The following is a 19320-nucleotide window of genomic DNA, read 5'->3' on the forward strand; positions in this document are numbered from 1 at the left end:
CTGTCAGTCTCACTGTTGGACAGTATTTCACTGGTCTCACTCTGTCTGTCTCCCTGTTGGACAGTATGTCACTGGTCTCACTGTCTGTCTCACTGTTGGACAGTATTTCACTGGTCTCACTGTCTGTCTCACTGTTGGACAGTATTTCACTGGTCTCACTGTCTGTCTCACTGTTGGACAGTATTTCACTGGTCTCACTCTGTCTGTCTCACTGTTGGACAGTATTTCACTGGTCTCACTGTCTGTCTCACTGTTGGACAGTATTTCACTGGTCTCACTGTCTGTCTCACTGTTGGACAGTATTTCACTGGTCTCACTGTCTGTCTCACTGTTGGACAGTATTTCACTGGTCTCACTCTGTCTGTCTCACTGTTGGACAGTATCTCACTGGTCTCACTCTGTCAGTCTCACTGTTGGACAGTATTTCACTGGTCTCACTCTGTCTGTCTCACTGTTGGACAGTATTTCACTGGTCTCACTCTGTCTGTCTCACTGTTGGACAGTATTTCTGTCTGTCTCACTCTGTCTGTCTCACTGTTGGACAGTATTTCACTGGTCTCACTCTGTCTGTCTCACTGTTGGACAGTATTTCACTGGTCTCACTCTGTCTGTCTCACTGTTGGACAGTATCTCACTGGTCTCACTCTGTCTGTCTCACTGTTGGACAGTATTTCTGTCTGTCTCACTCTGTCTGTCTCACTGTTGGACAGTATTTCACTGGTCTCACTCTGTCTGTCTCACTGTTGGACAGTATTTCACTGGTCTCACTGTCTGTCTCACTGTTGGACAGTATTTCACTGGTCTCACTCTGTCTGTCTCACTGTTGGACAGTATTTCGCTGGTCTCACTCTGTCTGTCTCACTGTTGGACAGTATCTCACTGGTCTCACTCTGTCTGTCTCACTGTTGGACAGTATTTCTGTCTGTCTCACTCTGTCAGTGTCCTGGGAGAAGTTGGGAGGAGCATTGGGATACAGGAATAGACACAAACCAATTTCCCTGGAGGAATTTGTCATATTGCTTTTTGGTTAGACACACACACACACACACACACATACACACACACATCCAATGAGGATACTATAAATGGGTCTGGCAAGGGTTAATTATGAGTATGTGCACATGTGACTTGTGTGTGTAATCTGTCTTTGAGTATTAGTGCGTGCGTGTGTGTGTGTGTGTGTGTGTGTGTGAGAGAGAGAATGTTTTACTGTGACATGTGATCATAAAACCGAGAGGCCAGGTAGAGGAGGGGAGAGAGAGAGAGAGAGAGAGAGAGAGAGAGAGAGAGAGAGACAGAGAGAGAGAGAGACACAGAGAGAGAAAGAGAGACAGACAGAGAGAGAGAGACAGAGAGAGAGAGAGAGAGAGAGAGAGACAGAGAGAGAGAGAGAGAGAGAGAGAGAGAGAGACACAGAGAGAGAGAGAGACAGAGAGAGAGAGAGAGAGACAGACAGAGAGAGAGAGACACAGAGAGAGACAGAGAGAGAGAGAGAGAGACAGAGAGAGAGAGAGAGAGAGAGAGAGGCGGGGGGGGGTTAATTGCTGGAATGTAAGCAGTCATATTCATGTTGAGACAGGAGGTTCAAACACTTCTAGAGAGAAGAGGCAGATCCCATCATCACATGCTCAGTCAGCTGGCTTGTGTGTGTGTGTGTTTTGTGCAATGAGGTACAGTGTGTATGTGAGTGTGTGTGTGTGTGTGGGTGTGTCTGGGTGTGTGTGTGTTTGTGTGTGTGTGTGTGTGTGTCTGTGTGTGTGTCTGGGTGTGTGTGTGTGTGTTTAGTGTAGGTATGAATGTACCCAGGCTGTAATCCCGGATCCTGCTATTCTTGACACTGATCTGAGACCTGATCTTCCGGTAAACACGCAGCACAGCGACCGGTAGAACCTGACCTGCAATCTGTCATCCGATTGGCATTCAGGTGTTCCCCTGTGTTCTGTTTCATTCAGGAACACTCACGTCATAGATCGATTACCGTCGCCGCAAATGGCAAATAGTCAAGTTTGGCGTTGATGGCTCCACTTTAATATGCTTCCTTGCATTAGTCAAGCAGCATGCCAAGCCCAAACTGCCCCCCAACCACCCCCCTAAGGGGACACAGAGTAGAAGATCTCCCCAGAAGTGTCCCCTCCCCTCCGTCTCTCCGGAGAGCTGCATCTTATCTTAAACACTTATGTAAATATTGAACCTCTCCTCTAAGAAACTAGCTTTTCAGTTGTGGCTGATAAACCGATAGAGAGGCGAACGAATGGACGAGATATGCGTGTTTGAGAAGAGTCATCTTCTCTTGCTGACTCCTAAAGTCTATAAACACACTACAACCCAACAAGCCACTGACAGAGGGTGAAGATCAACCCGGTAAATCCCACGAGATTTGTCCCGACGAGACTAGCCTACAAGATGAAGTTACAACAGGTTTAGTGAAAGGATGCAGATGAGGTTACAGCTAACAGCTTCCCTGCAAACACGCCACGTCAGGGAGACGTTCAGATCATGTCTTAATAACGTCCTGAACCCCGTTTGTACGTCTGCTGGACCCCTCAATATTCACACGTCTGGCTTGGGCCCCTCTAAGACGTCTGGGGACGTGCAGAACAGGTTCAATATCTGAACATCTAAAAAAAACATTCATTCTGGCTCCTAATTGGATGTCTTTGGACGTCCGAAAAAGACAAAAAGGACATCTAAAAGACGTCTTTGAGACGTGTCTTTGCTCAGTGGGTTGAAACCCGTAAATCACTGTGCTTTCCATAAAACAGACCCACCAGTCTGCTGACAAGCCTATAGGGTAGGAGCCTAAAGATGACACGTCTGAACACGCACTTTAGGAACACAACCCTTTACTTTAGTCACTAAACACCTTCGAAGTTCCGCATCGTTAAATTGATGCCTGCTGATATGCAAGGAAATACATAAGTATGTATAGATACATAATCCGACACTGTACAGTTTTCCGAGGCTATGCGTAATTGTCTTGGATGCAGTTGGCAGCGGGGCTGCTTGTATCAACACTTAGATCCGTGTATCCTCGTCCACCACCTGCTACCTACGTACTGTAGCCTACACACTACATCCTAAAAGTGCAGGTACAGAAAAACATAATTGAAGAGGGTTAATTGGCTATGCGTAATTGGCTTGGATGCAGTTGGCAGCAGCGCCGCTTGTATCAACACTTAGATCCGTGTGTCCTCGTCCACCACCTGCTACCTACTTGTCTGTACTGTAGCCTACACACTACAGCCCTACACACTACATCCTAAAGGTGCAGGTACAGAAAAACCTAATTGAAGAGGGTTAATTGGCTATGCAGTAATTGGCAATTGGCAGGTGCCCTTCCCATCTCCAAATGGTCACTGACTATTAAACGCACGGACTATTAAACACACACTATGTTTGAACTCTTTTCGACAAACCTGATCTTTCTCCGATTTCCTCGTCCCAGCTCTCCCTCCGCCTCCCTCATTCTCCTTCTCCGTTTCCTTCATGGCGCTTTTCCTTCCCGTTGCACCTCTTCTCCGGTGATTCGAGTGTCAATAGTTACATACAAGCGAAACGCATCTAGTTCAACTCATCTCAAAAAGGGTTCAGAGTCAAGTCAAGGAAAGTCCAAAAGGGAGTAGGAGAGTTCAGAAAGTCCAAAAGGGAGTAGCCGCTTCTTGCGTGTGTGCGTGCGCACCGCCCACAGTGTGAATCCACCTCAAGAAGTTGTTTTTTCGTGTGCACATTAAATATATATGTGTGCACATTAAATTATTCAATTTAATTAGGGTTAACTTATCATTTTCAGAATACCATATTGAAATAGGCTATCCAAAACACAAACCATTCTCAACAAATCACCCTAAAACGGAATGCCATAGGTCTATAACAAATGAAAAAATAGCCAATAAAACATTCTTTGTTCCATGTTTAACATGAAAGGAATGCGCACTAGGTACTAAATATATATATAGATATTTCCTCGACTTCATTGGTTTTGTCTCTCACATGCACTGTCAACTGTGGGTTATTACTACTTTACATAGGCTACAGTAGGTGTGTGTCTTTCCAAATCATGTCCAATCAATTTACCACAAGTGGACTCCAATCAACTAATCACCAATCTAATCACTGCCAAAGGTGCCTCAACAAAGAACATTACATTACATTACAATAAAGAACTGAGTAAAAGCTCAGAATACTTAGGCTACATGTGATATTTCAGTTGTTTTTTAATTGAATTGTGAATCGTGATCCAGGTGTTTTCTGGAAGAAAAATATTAGTAATAAAACAAAATATGTTTTTCTGAACAATTTTAGGTTTGGAATTTTCAGCATTTTTGTGTGGAAAAAATATGCATCAGTATTTGTGTACTTGTGTACTTTGGGGGAAAGGGTGGTTTCACATTAACGGGATGGAGCACTAGTGCATACTTGAGGGAGAATAGAACACAATGGGGTCTGTAGGTTTCATCCACCCTGTCAGTCATTTACCATAACCTGCTGGCCCAGCTAGCCGGGAACGTTTCCACAACATCGGGGAACATTCCCGACACGTTCTGCTAATGTTCTCCCATTCTTAGAACAAATGATTGCTAGCTGGTGGGCTATAGAAACCACACTGGGCCAGGTTTCCCAGAAGCATTCATTTAGAGCGTTCTGATTGGTCAACTGGTCTGGGCAAGCTCTCTGATTGGTCAACTGAATGGGCTAAAGAGCCTCTTAACGAAAGAGGCTTCTGGGAAACCTCGCCCTGGTCACCCAGGATTGACCAACAGGTTGCCAGGTTTGACCAACAGGTTGCCAGGTTGGACTGGGTCCAATGAGATGAGGTGGTAGAAAGCCACTTAAGGGGAAAGGGAGGTGGGCTGGGTTCTACTGGGCTGGTTCTACTGGACTGGGTTCTACTGGGCTGTTTCTACTGGACTGGGTTCTACTGGGCTGGGTTCTACTAGGCTGGGTTCTACTGGACTGGGTTCTACTGGACTGGGTTCTACTGGGCTGGTTCTACTGGGCTGTTTCTACTGGGCTGTTTCTACTGGACTGGGTTCTACTGGGCTGGTTTCTACTGGGCTGGGTTCTACTGGACTGGGTTCTACTGGGCTGTTTCTACTGGACTGGTTCTACTGGGCTGGTTCTACTGGGCTGGTTCTACTGGACTGGTTCTACTGGGCTGGTTCTACTGGACTGGGTTCTACTGGGCTAGGTTCTTTATCAAACCGGGTGTGTGGGTGCTGCCTCAGACAGTCCCTATTGTTACGTCTCTCACTTTATTCAGTTCCAGCGGCCGCGCCCTCCTCTTTCAAATCAACCGGTATCCTATACCTCCCGTTCCCCTGAGAACCAGCACACGTTACCTCACGTTCCCCTGAGACCCAGCACACGGCGCCTATGGATCTGAGAACAGCTCGAGAAAGAAGAACATCGTCATCACCACGTTCCTCACGCTTATTCGGGACTTCTCAGACCGGTGGAATCTGAGTCACTCAGGAAAGTGTCCAGGAGCCAAAACAGAACTGGGTTTTATGCATTCCTTTGGGGGAGTGATTTCCTCGAACACCAGGAAGTCAGAGGATAAATAACAATGAACCTCCCATCTCCTGAGCTGTATAACTTATGCCCCTAAGAGTGAAGATCTTATCACAGTACGACTGATACTGCATTCTCGGGCATTTTGGCAACCGATACGTTGTGTTGTTGTAGTTCTTATCTTTAGACACTAGATGGGGGAAATAATCCACATACAACTTATTATACCTTTAAGTTGACACGTACATTGTTGTTAATCTGTCGTACATCAGTGTAATTAGAACATTGTGTGTGTGGGTCACAGACCCAGGGGGAAAGGTTGTGGAAAGTAACCTCTGACCCATAACTAAGCTAAACAAACATCCTGTCATTGCAGCTTCTGTACACAGACGGTTCTATGTGCGTGCGTACGCTCCCTCTGCGTCAGGGAGGGGGGCACTAGGACCGCCCCGGAAAACGCTCGAACAACTCAGGAAATCCACTTCCTGTTAGCCATGACTCAGGCACAGGAAGGCACCCGGAGGGCAAACATGGCCTCTTCTCACTGTATATCATGTGATCCTAACTATGATATTAATGTTTACTTCGAGGATGAGAGGAAGCAAAGAGGAACGATGGTATTCTTCCATAGATAGTTCTAGATCTTTCTTCCAGGAGATCTTCCCTTGGTACCCATGCATCAAAGGGCTGTCCCAATAAATACCTTTAGCTAATAAACAGCTTGTCTATTGTGGTTTTATTGCAGTCAAATAAGCACAAGTAACATTATTACCTGCTGGGAGCCAGTGGAGGGAAACAGGCAGTTTTAACCCCAACTTCAAACTCACTTCCATTTAATTGACGTTGAAACAGAGGGAAATTAGATTAAGATAAGGCATTATGGCTGAAAACAACTTGCCTACTTCCAGCACTTCAGAAGAATGTGTGACATCGTAAAACCCACAAACGACCTTTTTCATAAAGTGGACCACAGAGTGACTTGATGTGTTTATTGGTTTCTCACTTGAAATAGAACATTTTAATCTGCTGTCAATTTAGCAAATGAAATAATAAATGTTTGTGACATTTAAATTGGGCCTACATACATTTGACTTGCTATCTACTGTACACAACTGTTCCCTTTCTCAGAAAGGATCCAACGCCAGGATGATCGGTGATTGGGGAGCACGATTTAGGTAACACAGGAAGATCTACAGCAGTTGTACTGAAGATCATATTGCAATCCAACGGTTTGGAGTTTCAGCTTTTCTCCTATATGTCCCCTATAGGACACCGTAGATGTTGCTAACATAAGGTTGGCCCGATCCCTCCTCCCTGCCCTCAGCAGGCCGATCCTGACTAGCAGCCTGTACAACAGTGACACCTGGTGGTCAATCATTGTACTTTCAGTCAAATTAAACCAATGTTAAGCCTGCATATCACCAAACAATAGGATTTGCATTGTCATTTGTTGAAATACATTTATTTTTTTTAAATGAGATTTATAGAACATCCTGATAAATGCGTATGTGCGAGTCTTCAACGTTTAATTTTTCTAAAATGGCATGACTTGCTAAAACAAGAAGAGATAGGAATTGTCACTTTTTAACAAAGACCTGCGGAAATCGGTCAAAACTAAAAGAACAGAAAGTTGACTCGAACGGTCTGAAGTCCCTCGTTTGACCTCCTCGACCCTCGTGACCCCTCAGGAAGTGAATTTGACCCGGCTGGCGTTCTCTCATGAACGCCGCGCTCCGATGACATGTTACTTGCTACGGACGACTGAACACTCAACCGACACTCAACACTCTTGGTCACCTGGTGCATGTGCTGGTACAGACGAGCTAACCATCACCAGGAGAGCATATTTCCATCATCTCTGGTGAATATCGCCCTGCCGATCGCGTTAACGACCCCGTATCATCGTCCGCCTCGCCCTCTCGCTCCCCCTCACGCACACATCCGACCGATCGAAAATAACGACAAAGACTGAGGTTCAGATCTCTATATTTAACCATCCGCTCAACCACCCAACCGGCCGACCAATCACACGACAGGTTCAGACTGTACACCATCCAGAGAGAGAGAGAGATGACGAGAGGACGAAGAGAGAGAGGAGAGAGTAGAAAAGGAGAGACCTGGGGATGATGCGGTGGATGTAGTGTACTTACAAGTATGTACAGTCTGTGTGTAAGCATTTATTCCACATCTCTCCACGTTGGGTTTCTTTGTTCATATACTGCGCGTGTACATTTCGCGTTTTAGTCTACTTGGTACGTCTGTATACGGTAAGACGGGTGGAGAGGAAGGCGGAAGAAACGCTACGGACGAATACATGAGGACGACAGAGACGAAAAAAATATAACAGTCACTCAATGGCCTCAGCGGCGGCCAATCACGTGCAGAGGGGGGCGGGTCCTTGAGGGGGAAGGACCAATGAGGAGCAGGCGGGCGGGGGGGAGCGATCCCTAGTCCGATTCAGGAGTAGGAATGCAGGCCCTGCTCTCTGTCCTCCCGCTCCTCGTCCTCCATCTTGCGTCCGTGCTTCCGGAAGTACTTGTACCTCTGGACGTAGAGCTTGACCAGGTTGCTCACTTTGACCGGGTTGATCTCGCCCGTGCGACTGTGGCAGATCTGAGGAACAGAAGACGCCATCTTTGGTCATCCACTTCCTGTCACGCGTCCGCTCACGACAGAGGCTGCGTTCCGAATCGCATACTTCTACTTCTTACTACCAGTACCTACTACAGCTGCCCTTAGAAAGTACGTACTTTGCAAGCAGTAGGCATCCAATTGGGACATACTACCTTGTCATAACATCGCGCCTTGAAATTCGCCCACATCCGTCGCTGTCCATAACGCCACATTCGTCTACAGCTGTCACGACTCGCACATTTGACGCACATTACCGCTGCGCAAAGGATTGTGGGTCAGAATAGCCAGAAAAGCCTGCTGGCTTGCATACTGCAAAATACGGCCGGATGTAGTAGACATCCTGGTGTTTTTGCCATACTGCATGTGGCATACTATGTATTGGGACATACTACATCCTGTTTTGGCATACTATATAGTAGGGTAGTATGCGATTCGGAACGCAGCCTGAGTGTCACGTACAAGTCATCAAACAATCCCCATCCGGGAGCAAAGACTATCTGGGATCCGTTGGTAAACCTTAGCGTTTGCTAGTCAGTCTGATTTGAAATGAAATGATTTCAAATAGTATTTCAACCCAGGTCTGATATAATCTCTACTACTATCAGCATTAGGTCTGGGTATCGAGCCGAATTTCAAGAATCGATTCGATTCCGATTCACAAGGTTCGGAATCGATTATCATGATTCGATTCGATTCGATATCGATTCGGTTAGTGTTACTAAAACCTGTTTTTTTTTTAGCTGTAACCTTAATTACATGACTGCCAAGTTATGCAACACATCAATACTAGGGCTGGGTATCGATACTGATTTCCAAAAATGAATGAATGAATCATTGAATGAATTAATGAACTATTCATTCCTTCATTTATTCATTAAATAAAAGATCCGATTTTGGGATTCATGAATCGATTCAGAATCATTAAATTCAGAATCGATTCAGAATCGATTTTTTAAACCCAGCCCGTGGCGTAACACACAGCGAAAGATAAGCCTCAGTAGCCGGGAAACCCCGGCGTGTTTTCGAGCTCCTAGCCTAGCGTCTCCGTCGGCCGCGTGGCTACCTTGTGAACGGCTTTCCTCAGGATGTCCTTGTACTCGTCCTTGTTGATGTCCTTGCGCTGGTAGTAGGGCTTGATGGCGAGCTTCACCTCCTCCACGGCGCGCTCCTGGGTGTGCAGCTTCTTCAGGTACTGAGGGGAGGGACAAGCAACCACAGCTAAGGTGAGAATTCGCACTGAAATGAAAAAGGCATTCTGTCCCATTTTGGTTCACATAATTGGTCGTAGTGTTCACCTATTCAACGATGTATGCCAAACAAATTACAAAATTCGACTTTTGTTGTAATCTTATATCAAAGTATCTAATTTCTTACTTCCTGGAAAACGGTAGGTCACGGGCAATGACGACAACAGGTACCTTAGATTTTAGGCCGATAATCTCACGACATCCACCCGTCAATCAACGCTATCCTTCTATCGAATCTGTCTAAAGTTCTTAAAACCCGCCCGCTTGTCAATGTTCCAATCGAATTCCTCTAAACACATGTCCCACCCTCATAGCTTGTTTGCGTCGGAAAATACGTCAAACTACGGAAGTTAGATGATCTCAAACGTCCGTTTCAGTGCGACTAAGGTAAGCAAAAATGTCAATCGAATCAAAGTGTAGGAATCAATCGGCCTTTAGACGTAGAAACAAAACGAATGAACCCAAAATGAGACGTAGAGGATCGAACCTTATCAGGATCTTTGCTCTCGTTGTCCCAACCCGTCTCATAGGAGCCCCCCGTTCCCCCGGACACGCCCATGTGTAGCGGCGGGGGCGGGGTCTGGGCGCAGCCGCCCCCCATGGACATGCCCGGGTGCAGGTGAGAGGGCGGGGCTTTGCCGCAGCCCACCAATGGGAGGGAGCCGTGGAGAAGGAACTGGGCGGGGCCGGCGCCCGTGGGCGGAGCGAGAGACGGGGGTGGGGGTATCTGTGGAGGAGGAAGAGGAGGAGGAAGATGAAGGAGGAGCGCGCTGCTGTGATTGGTTCTGATTGGCTCGTGAGGGGGTCTGCAGGAGAGAGAGTGTTCTGATTGGCTCGTGAGAGGATCTACAGGAGAGAGAGTGTTCTGATTGGCTCGTGAGAGGATCTGCAGGAGAGAGAGTGTTCTGATTGGCTCGTGAGAGGATCTGCAGGAGAGAGAGTGTTCTGATTGGCTTGTGAGATGATCTACAGGAGAGAGAGTGTTCTGATTGGCTTGTGAGATGATCTACAGGAGAGAGAGTGTTCTGATTGGCTTGTGAGATGATCTACAGGAGAGAGAGTGTTCTGATTGGCTTGTGAGAGGATCTGCAGGAGAGAGAGTGTTCTGATTGGCTCGTGAGAGGATCTGCAGGAGAGAGAGTGTTCTGATTGGCTCGTGAGAGGATCTGCAGGAGAGAGAGTGTTCTGATTGGCTCGTGAGAGGATCTGCAGGAGAGAGAGCGTTCTGATTGGCTCGTGAGAGGATCTGCAGGAGAGAGAGTGTTCTGATTGGCTCGTGAGAGGATCTGCAGGAGAGAGAGTGTTCTGATTGGCTCGTGAGAGGATCTGCAGGAGAGAGAGCGTTCTGATTGGCTCGTGAGAGGATCTACAGGAGAGAGTGTTCAGTGAGCTTCCGTAAAAGGAGATGACGAAGACAAACAATCACACACACACACACACACACACACACACACACACACACACCTGGCTCGTCGCCTGGATAAACTCTTGCGCTTTGGCTCGATTGGCGATGTTGGCCTCCTCCATCTTGAACAGTAGCGCCGTCACTGAAACAGGAAACGGATGAGCGTCAGAAACACTTGTTTCCTGTTTAGAAATGACACACAACCTACCTATAGACATGTCGTTCGTATGTCCAGTCCAGTCAGTCATGTAGTTCAGGGGCGGCTGTAGCTCAGTTGGTAGAGCGGGTCGTTCAGTGATCGAAGGGTCAGCGGTTCGAATCCCAGCTCCGACTGTCCACATGTCGAAGTGTCCTTGAGCAAGACACCTAACCCCAAACTGCTCCCAATGAGCAGGTTAGCACCTTGCATGGCAGCTACCGCCATTGGTGTGTGAATGTGTGTGTGAATGGGTGAATGAGAGGCCATTGTAAAGCGCTTTGAGTGCCGCTAAGGTGGAAAAGCGCTATATAAGTGCAGTCCATTTACCATTTAGTTCTTATGTCCAGTCAGTCATGTAGTTCGTACGTCCAGTCAGACGCGTGGTGGTCACTCACATGCCAGGACTCCGCCCGCAGTGCAGTCCACTCCGGTCTGTAGACTCCAGGGGAGGGGCGTGGCCGCCGGGGGGGGCGGGGGAGGGGGCGGCGGCTTGTTAGCGGACGAGGACGAAACCGAGGACGAGGAAGAGGAGGAGGGGTCCGTCGAGGAGGGGGGGAGGGACAGCGAGGCGGGGGCGGAGCCGGAAGAGGACGAGGAGCACGGGGGAGAGGCCAGCGTCTTCGGGCCGTCCTCCAGGGGGAGGGGCTTCATGCCGGCGGCCGACTGGGCGGCTCCGCCCCCCTGGGAGGCGGAGAGCGTGACGGGGCTGGAGGGGGGCAGGTTGGGGGTGGTCTGCGAGGGGCAGTCCTCCGGAAGGAAGGACGGTTCGGGGGTCTTGCAGCTGCTGTCCACCGTCTGCGAATCCGGCGAGGAGTCCCTGGCGTCGCGCAGGGGGGGCAGGCAGGGCGGCGGCGTGGGGGGGGGCGAGGACGACGGCGGGGGGGCGCTCGTCGAGGACGACGAGGACGACGAGGAGGCCGCCGGGCCGGCCGGGCTGGCGGGAGGACTCGAGGGCTTGGCCCCGCCCCCCAGCCCCGATTGGACCTCGGCGGAAGCTCCGCCCCAGCCCTCCGCGCCGCCGCAGTTGGCTTTCCCGGCGTCGGCGTCCGCCGCGCCCCTGGCCCCGCCCTTCTCGCGCGCCTTCTTCCCCAGGCGACGCCGGCGCTTGGCGGCGAGGGACGACGACGGCGAGGAGGCGGAGGACGAGGTGGACGTGGTCGAGCTGGGCTTGGCCTTCTTGGACTTGAGGGGTCGGGGCGCGGTCAGGGCGGAGGGGGGCGCGGCCAGGGAGCTGCGCTTCCCCCCCTTGCTTAGGTCCTTGCCACGCCCGCCCAGCGAGATCGGCTCGGTGCACGGCTTGAGGAACGGAGAGCGACTCTCGTTGTCCCGCCGGAAGACCACGGCGATGGACCCCCCCACCACCGAGCCCCCGGGACCCCCCGGTCCCCCACCCCCCATCAGCTCCATCCCCATCTTCCCCGGACCCCCCGGACCCCCCGTGGTGCTGCTCACGCCCTCGCGCACCAGCACCGACACTTTGGACTGCAGCTTCCCCTTCCGCCCGCCGCTCGGCTTCTTGGCGCCGGAGCGGCCCGACTCCTTCTTCTCCCCCTTGTCGCCGCGCTCCTTGCCCGGCTTGCGCCCCCGCTTGGCGGAGGAGGGGAGGGCGGGCGGCGCCGAGGCCGTCTCCGAGGCCTCGCGGGCGGGCGAGAGCGAGGAGGCGAGCCCCTTGCTTTTGGGCCGACCGGAGGACGACGTCTCGGACTGGCCGCCGGCTTTCTTGCCCGTTCGCGATTTCTTCTTCAGGTGGTGGCGCCCCGATTTCGGGGCGTCCTTGGTTTTGGGGTTGGCGGCGGGGGGCTCGGGGGGCGGGGCCGAGGGGGGCGAGTCCTCCAGGGAGGGGTAGTCCGAGTCCAACGCCTCGCCGTCCAGCGACAGCATGTCTATCTCCAGCTTGTCGGAGTAGCGGTCCGAGTCGTAGCCGCGGTGGTATCGCGGCGGCGCCGGCGAAAGGGAGTGGCCCCGGCCGCCGCCCGCCGCCGCCTCGTCCTCGGAGTGCTGCCGTCGCTTCTTCTTCCTCTTGTGGGGCGTGTCGGAGCCCTGGGCGGGGCTACGCGGGGAGGGCGGGTCCAGAGGGGGCGAGCCGGGCAGCGTGGTGGTCGTTGTGGTCGTGGTCACCGTGATCGTCCGCTTGATGGCGAAGAGGTCGGAACCGTTGAGGTCCTGGATGGAGGGAGGGACTACGGGGCGGCCGTCGCGGCGTCTCTCTCTGTCCCTCTCTCTGTCCCTCTCCCTGTCTCTCTCCCTGTCCATCTCCATGTCCATCTCTCTGTCCATCTCCCTGTCCCTCTCTCTGTCCATCTCCCTGTCCCTCTCTCTGTCCCTCTCTCTGTCCATCTCTCTGTCCCTCTCTCTGTCCCTGTCCCTTCGCTCTCTGCTTCCTTTCGACCTCTTGGAGCTCCCTCTCTCCCTGCTGTCCCTGCTGGACTCTCGCTCTCGATCCCGCTTCCTTCTGCCGGAGGCTCCGCCCCTTTCTCTCTCCCCCTCGTCCCGCTTCCGATCGCCGGTCCGATCCCTCTCTCGCTCTCTGTCCCTGTCTCGGTCTCTCTCCCTGTCCCTGTCCCCGTCTCTCTCCCTGTCCCGGTCTCTCTCTCTGTCCCTGTCTCTCTCCCTGTCCCCGTCTCTCTCTCTGTCCCGGTCTCTCTCCCTGTCCCCCTCTCTCTCTCTCTCCCTGTCCCTGTCCCCGTCTCTCTCTCTGTCCCTCTCTCTCTCTCTGTGACACTCTTCCGACGGGCTGGACCACGAGCGCCTGCTGCGCCCGAGCCGCCCAGATGCATTGTGGGAGCCGCGCGACGCCTCGGCGCTGCCCTGCCGTTTCTTCTTCCTCTTCCGGCTGTCGCTCCTGCTGCTCCTCCCCCTCTCCCTCTCCTCCCCCCTGCTCCCCTTCTCCTCCTTCTCCCTCCTCCGGCCCCTCTCCCGCTCGCGCTCCTTCCCGTCGGCGCCCTCCGGCTCGCCGCTCGCCTCCTTCTCCTTCCTCTTCTTCCTCTTCCTCTCCTCCTTCTCCCCCGCCCTCGCCTCCTTCCTCTTCCTCTCCTCCTTCTCGCCCGCCCGACCCTCCTTGCGCTTGCGTCTCTCCCTCTCCCGGGAGCTCTTGGAGGACTTGCGGGCTTTGCCCTCCTTCTCGGCGGGGGGGTGGAGGGAGGGCGGGGGCGACGGGGGCGGGAGGGGGAGGGGCGGGGGCGAGAGGGAGGAGGGGGAGGGGCAGGAGCGGTACCTCACTTTCCGCCTGCTCACCAGCTTCCTCCTCAGGTCGCCGACCCCGACCGCCAGGGGCTCTCCGTCGGGCTCGCCGTCGCCCCCGGCCCCGGGCCCCGCCCACTCCCCCTCGGGGGCGCGCACCGACACGAACCCGTCGCCGTCCAGCACGCGGAGGATCCTCTCGGGTTTGGCCCCGCCCAGGAAGGGGCTGCCGGGGGGGAGGAGGGGGAGGGGGAGGGGGAGGATCCCCTCGCAGATCCGCTCTCTCTTCACCTGGTCTCTCTCGGCCGCCCCGACGATCTCGCCCTCCTCGATCTCCGAGTGGTCGGAGTCGGCGTTCCCGCGGCGTTCCCGCCCCCTGCCGCGCTCCTTGGCCCGGTTGGCGCCGCGGTCCAGCCTCCTCCGGAGGGGGAGGGGCAGGGAGCGAGGGGAGCAGGGGGCGGCGGCCGGCGGCGGGGCCTCGTCCTTCTCCCCTTCTCCCCTCCTCTCCGTCTCCGCCTTCCTCCTCGCCCCCCGGAGCCCTCGGCCCTCGCCGCCCCCCTCCTCCGCCGCCGCTCTCGAACCCTCCTTCTCCGAGGCCGGGGAGCCGGTGGGTTCGAAGGGGTCGTACTTCTCCTCGTCCTCCTCCTCCGCGGCGGCTCCCTCTCTCTCCCCCTCGGTGGGGTGGAAGGGGTCGTAGATATCCGTCTCTCCGGTCTCCCTGCGCCCGTCTGCGCCCGAGCGCGGGGGCGAGAGGCCGAAGAAGGAGGGGGCGGAGGAGGAGGAGGGCGGGGCAGGGGCGGGGCGAGAGGCACGGGCGACGGGGGCGGAGGTCGACGACACCACGTCGCCCGTCACGCTGTTGGCCCCGCCCCCTTCGGCCTGACCCTTCATGTCGTTGTGGTAGTCGGTCGCCGTGGCGCCGGGTGAGGAGGAGGAGGAGGCGGGGGAGGAGGGGGCAGAGGACGGGGTGGATGGGGAGGTAGACGGAGGGGAGGGAGGGGGGCTCTTGGTAGTCTTAGTAACCCTGTGAGGAGCAGAGGCAGAAGGCCTTCTCTTCAAGCCTGGGGTACGGGTGAGGTCCATGGCCCAGGGAGGTGGACGGGCTAGGGGCCACCCACGGTCCAGCGCCCCCTGCAGCCTGGAGGTCAATGCGGAGGAGGGCGCGCGATCTGGGAAGAACCCTAAAAGGAATGAAGAACAGCAGAAACCACAAACTCAGTCTTACGTTCCTCTCTGCAAAGCAGACGTCACGTAACATTGAAAACCCGTGGAGTGCACTTCACAGCACCGTGAATCAATCAACCAATCAGACAGAAGTATTTGAGACAACTGCCGCCGTTCGATCCAGGGCTGAGTTTCCCAGAGGCGTCGTAGCGCTACGACGAACGCCGTAGCTTACGATGAACGTAGCGCTACGACGCCTCTGGGAAACTCAGCCCGGGTCTGGGATGTGCTGGAGGTGCACGGCCTCACCGTTCTTCCTGGCGCCCACGCCGGGGGCGAGCGAGGACCAGACCCCGAGCGAGGAGCCCTCCACACAAACCTGCGCGGTCAACTCCAGAAGGTCCGAGCTGAAACTCGAACCACACGCAATGTTATGAGCATGCTTATTCTTACTCTCAATGCTATTCTGCCCCAGTAGCTCACCGGGTAAGGCGCGCACCATATGAAGGCTAGTCCTTCGCGCGGCGGACCCGGGTTCGATTCCCGGCTCGGGTCATGTCCTCCCCTCTCTCTCTCTCCCACGTTTCCTGTCTCTCTACACTGTCCTATACCATTAAAGCTGAAAAGCCCTAAAAAATATCTTTAAAAAAAAAAAAAAATGGCAGTCTTTTATTTCATATTTTAACAGTTTATCCTTTCTCCCTCCTTTTTTATTTTTCCGAGTGGTCTTCTGATCTAGTCCAGCGATACTATTTTTTACTCCATAACTGATTAATATATTCTGTACCTGACCCACTGTTATTCATGCTTATTATGTTTTTGATTTTATTTTATATATGTATATTTTTTGACTCATCTTTTGTACTATATTCTATTTATTTTATTTATTTTTAATTATTATTTTGTTTACAGTATGTAATATTCTTTGTTGTTCTTTCCATATGTGGCTTTTTCGTACTGTATAAAAAAATAAAAAATAAAATTAAAATAAAATATATTAAAATAAATAAAATATATATAAAATATAAGAAAATATATTCTCTGTTCAGTGCATGAGTACAGTCCTCATATTACCCCTCTCGATAGGTCAGTGAGCGGTCATCACAGCTTGTCATTCTTTAAATGATTTGATTAAATATGACGGTAGCAAAACGCACAAGCGTTTGTAAATCAAAAAAAGGAGAGTATAGCAAGATTGAGGGGCTAACAATTCCAAGACCATGTCCTCCGATCAACATGACCCTCCAAACAGAAACACACACACACACACACACACACACACACACACACACACACACCGTCCTCGGACCTTACCTGTTAACGAGCTCATGTGGAAAGCAATCAAGAGCGCCTGATGACAGGTGAGGTTCTGCAGCTGCGGTCACAGCGGCGCCCTAAATGAGTGAGGCGAGACAGAGATGACCACAACACTGGAACTGCGACGCAAGCGCCAAGTTACTACACACACACACACACAACCTGCCACTCACCAGGTCCGTAGACTCATCATCGGGGGTCTCTCTATCACCTTGGAAACACCTCAACCTGGTCCTCCTCCTCTCATCATCCTCCTCTGCGTCGTCTTCGCTGGAATCTGCGTCCGCCTGTAGGGTAAAAACACGCCATCGTCAGACACGGCCAGACAGTGGAAGGACGATCATTTATAGTCACACATCCAGAGCATAAAGCTGAACATCTGTTGGCTTGACACTCAAGTAATCAGATGAGTGAATGATACCTTTTCCTCAGGAATGTTGGACTTCTCTCCATCAATTTCCTTCTCTAAGCCCATCTAGATAAAACAGTCATCTTGTCATCTTGCTTTTCAATGCATTGTGTAGAAAAAAGACAGATGTCTAGATATGGAGATATTACTGTAATCTAGACAAGTGCACTTGTATTGTATGTCTCTTTGGATGAAGCATGCTAAATGACTGGTTAGTAATGTAACATTACATTTCACAGATGGTGTCCAGTTATTCCATTTAATTTAAACCTTTATTTATGAGAGAACAATAAGGTTTCACTAATTTGAGTTAGCTAAGGTAGATAGCAGATAAAATAGCAGACAGTTGTAGATGCAGCCACCTTGTAGCTTAAGAATGGGGGTAATAACAAAATAGACAGATGAGATGAGTTAGCCATGCTAATGCTAGCTAGCTAGCTTCACAGGCTCTAGCTAGCATCGTGCTAACTCACGCCTATCTTGCAAAACGTTGCAAAAACCTAGTAGCTAGCTATCACTCATGAACACTAGCTAGCTTGCAATGCACACTAGCCTACTAGCTAGCTGTGTGCTAATAGTGGGCTAGGTGGCTAGCATGCTAACGACTCGTTAGCTTAGCTCAACCGCTAGCTAGCTAGCTAATAAGCACAGATACACATATGCGCGCGCCGTTTCACCTCAGATCCGGGTTGGTGTCTTGCCTAATATCCACCGTATTCCAACTACCTTCTCCTCTCTTGTCTTTTAAAAAGGTGCAATCTGTGTTTAAAATAGTGTATTTAGATGGGGGTTTTTTTCTTTAAGAGCACAATAAAAGGCCCATCCCATCCATCGCCGCCATTTTACTTCCCCAGGAACCGGCCAACAGGGGCTGACGGGAAATGATGTTTTTTCGACTCTGCCATGAATCTCCGACTACAAATATAAATAAGGGGTAGATATAAAGCAAAGATGAGGAATTTCACTCTGAAACTGAGTTTACAAATGGCTGTAATGTGGAATAGTTTGTGTGGATCTCTTTCAAATGTGTTTCAAATGACATTGTAGTCAGTAAGTAGACGTTTTGGAGTATAAAAACCAGGCCAGGTCAAGCCTGGCTTATGTGCGAGGCTGGCTTGTTTCTGTTCAGGACTGGTAGGACACAAGCTAGTCATGCCACTGAAATAGCTGTGAATTGAAATGACATGAAATAATGTCGGATAAATTAAGATAGGTCTTGTCACCTGGACACATCAGTTCCAATGCTTCCAAATGCTAATCCAGCACAATGAGAGCGAGATAGCCAGTTAGCTCATGAGCTCACAACAACTAGCAGCAGCTTCCATAACATTAAAGCAATAGATTTCTCCGGTTTTCTCAGAACTGCGCCCCCACAGGCTCTGCGAGTAAGTACACTGTCGTACTGTCCTAAGGTTATCAGATTGTCTACTGTCTTTTTCTGGCTTCCTCCGTGAAAAATTCCTCCTGTTTTAGTCAGGTATTTGATAAGTGTCTGTAGCTGACATGTTTTGTATTACTCAGGTATTTGATGTGTATTCAGATGCCTGGTGATGCAGTGTGTCTTGGATATGAACACCTTGTGCGGTCGAGCTGTTTTGTTCATCACTTGTGGTGAAGTGAATGACTGGATATTATCTGTTCTAGCAGGTAGCTGCGCTACAACCTCCCTGCTTATGTGGGTGTTGGTCAACCGAGCCACCCATTGGTCAGTGACAGGATTGCGTCCACCAATGTGGGTTGAGTCATTGCAGTGGTTAAATCTGTGCTGTGTCAGAGACATTTTTTTCCAACACACCAGATGTGTTATTGTGTTATTGTGACCAGTGAACACAGCAGAGAGACTAAAATGGAGGTGGCTCCTCGGGGAGGGAAGCTTAAGGGTGAGAGGGAGAGAGAACGAGAGCGAAAGAGAGGGGGGATTAGATTAGGGGAACTCAGACAGGTTCATTAGCTACATGTGAAGCTTAGAGGACAGTCGGGGAGAGACTCAGAGAGAGACAGGTGAGACCGTGTTCTACCATCCAACAGACAACCACAGGTTAGTGCTGGGGTGTAAGTGGGTTGAGAGGGTCATATATTTTGTTCCTGTGTGCGACCACTGTATTGTGTATGAATATTCATAGCTCAGGTGTGTGTGTGTGTGTGTGTGTGTGTAGGTGCAGTGTGTCTGTGTGTGCATGTGTGCCCTGTTTGTGCTTGTGCACACAGCATACAATAAAACCAATACAATATTGCCCTTAACACATACTTGAGG

General features: G+C 51.4%; 2 protein-coding genes across 3 annotated transcripts in view; both read right to left on the bottom strand.

The window, feature by feature from the left end:
* Positions 1 to 3488, bottom strand: part of trpm4a (transient receptor potential cation channel, subfamily M, member 4a) — a gene marked incomplete at both ends in the record, with an annotated part of 25757 nt that extends 22269 nt beyond the window's left edge. The window contains 1 exon segment of the mRNA XM_084461007.1: positions 3417 to 3488. Coding sequence (XP_084317133.1) covers positions 3417 to 3488 — 72 coding nt within the window.
* Positions 3489 to 6957: 3469 nt separating this feature from the next.
* On the bottom strand, positions 6958 to 17850 carry scaf1 (SR-related CTD-associated factor 1). Of its 2 annotated transcripts, XM_084461041.1 has the most exons (10): positions 17744 to 17850; positions 17079 to 17132; positions 16831 to 16944; positions 16655 to 16734; positions 15650 to 15747; positions 11392 to 15357; positions 10857 to 10939; positions 9880 to 10119; positions 9209 to 9337; positions 6958 to 8124 (listed from the first exon to the last, which is right to left on the bottom strand). In XM_084461041.1, the coding sequence occupies exons 2-10, from the start codon at positions 17130 to 17132 to the stop codon at positions 7969 to 7971; spliced, it is 4920 nt and encodes a 1639-aa protein (XP_084317167.1). In that variant the 5' UTR covers positions 17744 to 17850; the 3' UTR covers positions 6958 to 7968. The 2 variants fall into 2 exon arrangements, with proteins under 2 accessions (XP_084317167.1, XP_084317168.1); XM_084461042.1 differs by lacking the exon at positions 17079 to 17132 and having other exon boundaries at positions 17744 to 17767.
* Between the last annotated feature and the right edge of the window lie 1470 nt (positions 17851 to 19320).

This window comes from Borostomias antarcticus, assembly GCF_949987555.1.
Source record: "Borostomias antarcticus genome assembly, chromosome: 35".
Classification (NCBI taxonomy): Eukaryota; Metazoa; Chordata; class Actinopteri; order Stomiiformes; family Stomiidae; genus Borostomias; species Borostomias antarcticus.

What these genes read in the sequence shown, in the direction of transcription:
- scaf1 (XM_084461041.1), bottom strand. Translation starts at nt 17,132, where the DNA reads ATGGGCTTAGAGAAGGAAATTGATGGAGAGAAGTCCAACATTCCTGAG. An exon ending in ATGATGAGTCTACGGACCTG is followed by an intron (nt 16,735 to 16,830) that starts GTGAGTGGCAGG and finishes TCACTCATTTAG; the next exon opens with GGCGCCGCTGTGACCGCAGC. An exon ending in CCACATGAGCTCGTTAACAG is followed by an intron (nt 15,748 to 16,654) that starts GTAAGGTCCGAG and finishes TTCGAGTTTCAG; the next exon opens with CTCGGACCTTCTGGAGTTGA.